Source organism: Terrapene carolina, unplaced genomic scaffold (assembly GCF_002925995.2).
Source record: "Terrapene carolina triunguis isolate 2854851 unplaced genomic scaffold, T_m_triunguis-2.0 Scaffold444, whole genome shotgun sequence".
Lineage (NCBI taxonomy): Eukaryota > Metazoa > Chordata > Testudines > Emydidae > Terrapene > Terrapene triunguis.
In genome coordinates, this window is record NW_020664795.1 from 1 (window position 1) to 1,677 (window position 1,677).

At 64.7% G+C, this 1,677-nt stretch overlaps 1 protein-coding gene across 1 annotated transcript in view; it reads left to right on the forward strand.

Annotated features, from left to right (window-relative positions):
- The first annotated feature begins 1,345 nt into the window (after positions 1-1,345).
- Positions 1,346-1,677, forward strand: part of PCK2 (phosphoenolpyruvate carboxykinase 2, mitochondrial) — a 7,558-nt gene continuing 7,226 nt past the window's right edge. Inside the window, exon 1 of the mRNA XM_026658424.2 lies at positions 1,346-1,454. Coding sequence (XP_026514209.1) covers positions 1,426-1,454 — 29 coding nt within the window. The 5' untranslated portion in view covers positions 1,346-1,425. The remainder of the gene's footprint in view (positions 1,455-1,677) is intronic.

Here is a 1,677-nt window from a genome sequence, read left to right on the forward strand (position 1 = left end):
CCCATTCCCCGCCTTGGGGCCGGGTGGGAGCTGGCGCCCCCTAGAGGCGACGGGCCCCGCGCCCCATTCCCCACCCCCCTGAGTCAGCCAGTCCCTGCCCTGTATAAAAGGGGGTGGGGGCAGAGCTGGGGTGGGGGGGCTGTTGCACAATCCAGTTGGGTGATTAGCGTGTGATCCCCACCCCCGGTCACGCTGCCTTCTAGGAGGTGGGGCTCGAGGGGGCTCTGGAGTCAGCACCCTGAAAAATGAGGAAGTTGCTGAAAAAGCTGAAGGCGGAGGAGGGGCAGGGCAGCAGAGGGGGAGGGGTAATACAGGGGTTTGGGGGTGCACAGGGTGGGGGAAGTGCAGGGAGGGGTAGCACAGGGGAGAGGGGCTAGGGGAGCACAGGGGGGAGAGGGAATGGGGGGCACAGGGGGGAGGGGCACAAGGGAGAGGGGGAATTGGGGGGCACAGAGGGGAGGAGCACAATGGGGAGGGTCTGGGGGAACACAAGGGGGAATGGGAATGGGGGGCATAGGGGGGAGGGGCTGGGGGAGCACAGGGGGAATGGGGGGCACAAGGGGGGAAGGGGAATGGGGGGCACAGGGGGGAGGGGCTGGGCTAAGGGAAGAAGTGCAGGCAGGGGAGGAGCTACGGGGAGAGGGAGGGACCAGGCGAGTGGGGGGCGGGGTGGGAAACTCAGGTCTCTGCGCTGATGCTGCCACCTGCTGGCCAGAATCTGTAACTGCAGCCAGAACATTTACCTGGGGCTCAGAGGAGACAGCACATACCCAGCCAGCTCCCAAACCCTCCTGAGACCCGGTAACAACAAATCAACCCCAAGACTCCGAGACCCTACAATGACTCACCAGCCCCCCTCAACTCCCAGGAGACCCTACAATAACTCACCAGCCCCCGCCCCGATAACCTACAATAACTAACCCCCGCCATCACCCAGGAGACCCTACAATAACAAATCCGCTCTCCCAGCCCCCAGAAGACCCTACAATGACAAACCAGATCCCCGAGCCCCCCCCAGGAAACCCTACAATAATAAACCTACTCCCCCAACATCCCAGGAGACCCTACAATAACAAAACAGCCCCCTCCAACTCCCAGGAGACCCTACAATAACAAACCAGCTGGCGGTGCACATTGGGACAGACACAGAGGGGCGGGGCCTGGGACATTGGTCCCTCCCCTCTGTCTGTCTGTCCAGGCAATACCTCCCCGGTCTTACATCATACGGGGGGGGGGCCTGGCCCCGAGCGGCCAATCAGAGCCGGGGCAAGCGGCGGGAGAGACCGATAGACTGGAGAAGGAGGGGGGGAGCCCCCCCCGGCCCCGCTCCGCCTCCCTCTTGGCGGGCTCCCCCTTTAAAACGGGGCCACCGCCCCCCTGCGAGCGGCACCCGGACGCTTGGGTCCTTTCTGCACGGTACGCAGGATGTCCGCGCCGTACACCCGACTCCTGGGGTGAGTGTCTCCGCCCCTGTCGGTCTGCCCCCCCCTGCAGCCCGAACCCCCGTCTTGCACCCCTATGTACCCCCGAACCCCCGTTCTCCTGCACCCCCTATGTGCCCCAGAACCCCCATCCTCCTGCACCTCTATGTACCCCCGAACCCCGTTCTCCTGCACCCCCTATGTACCCTGGTCCTGCACCCCTATGTGCCCCCGAACCCCCGTCCTCCTGCACCCC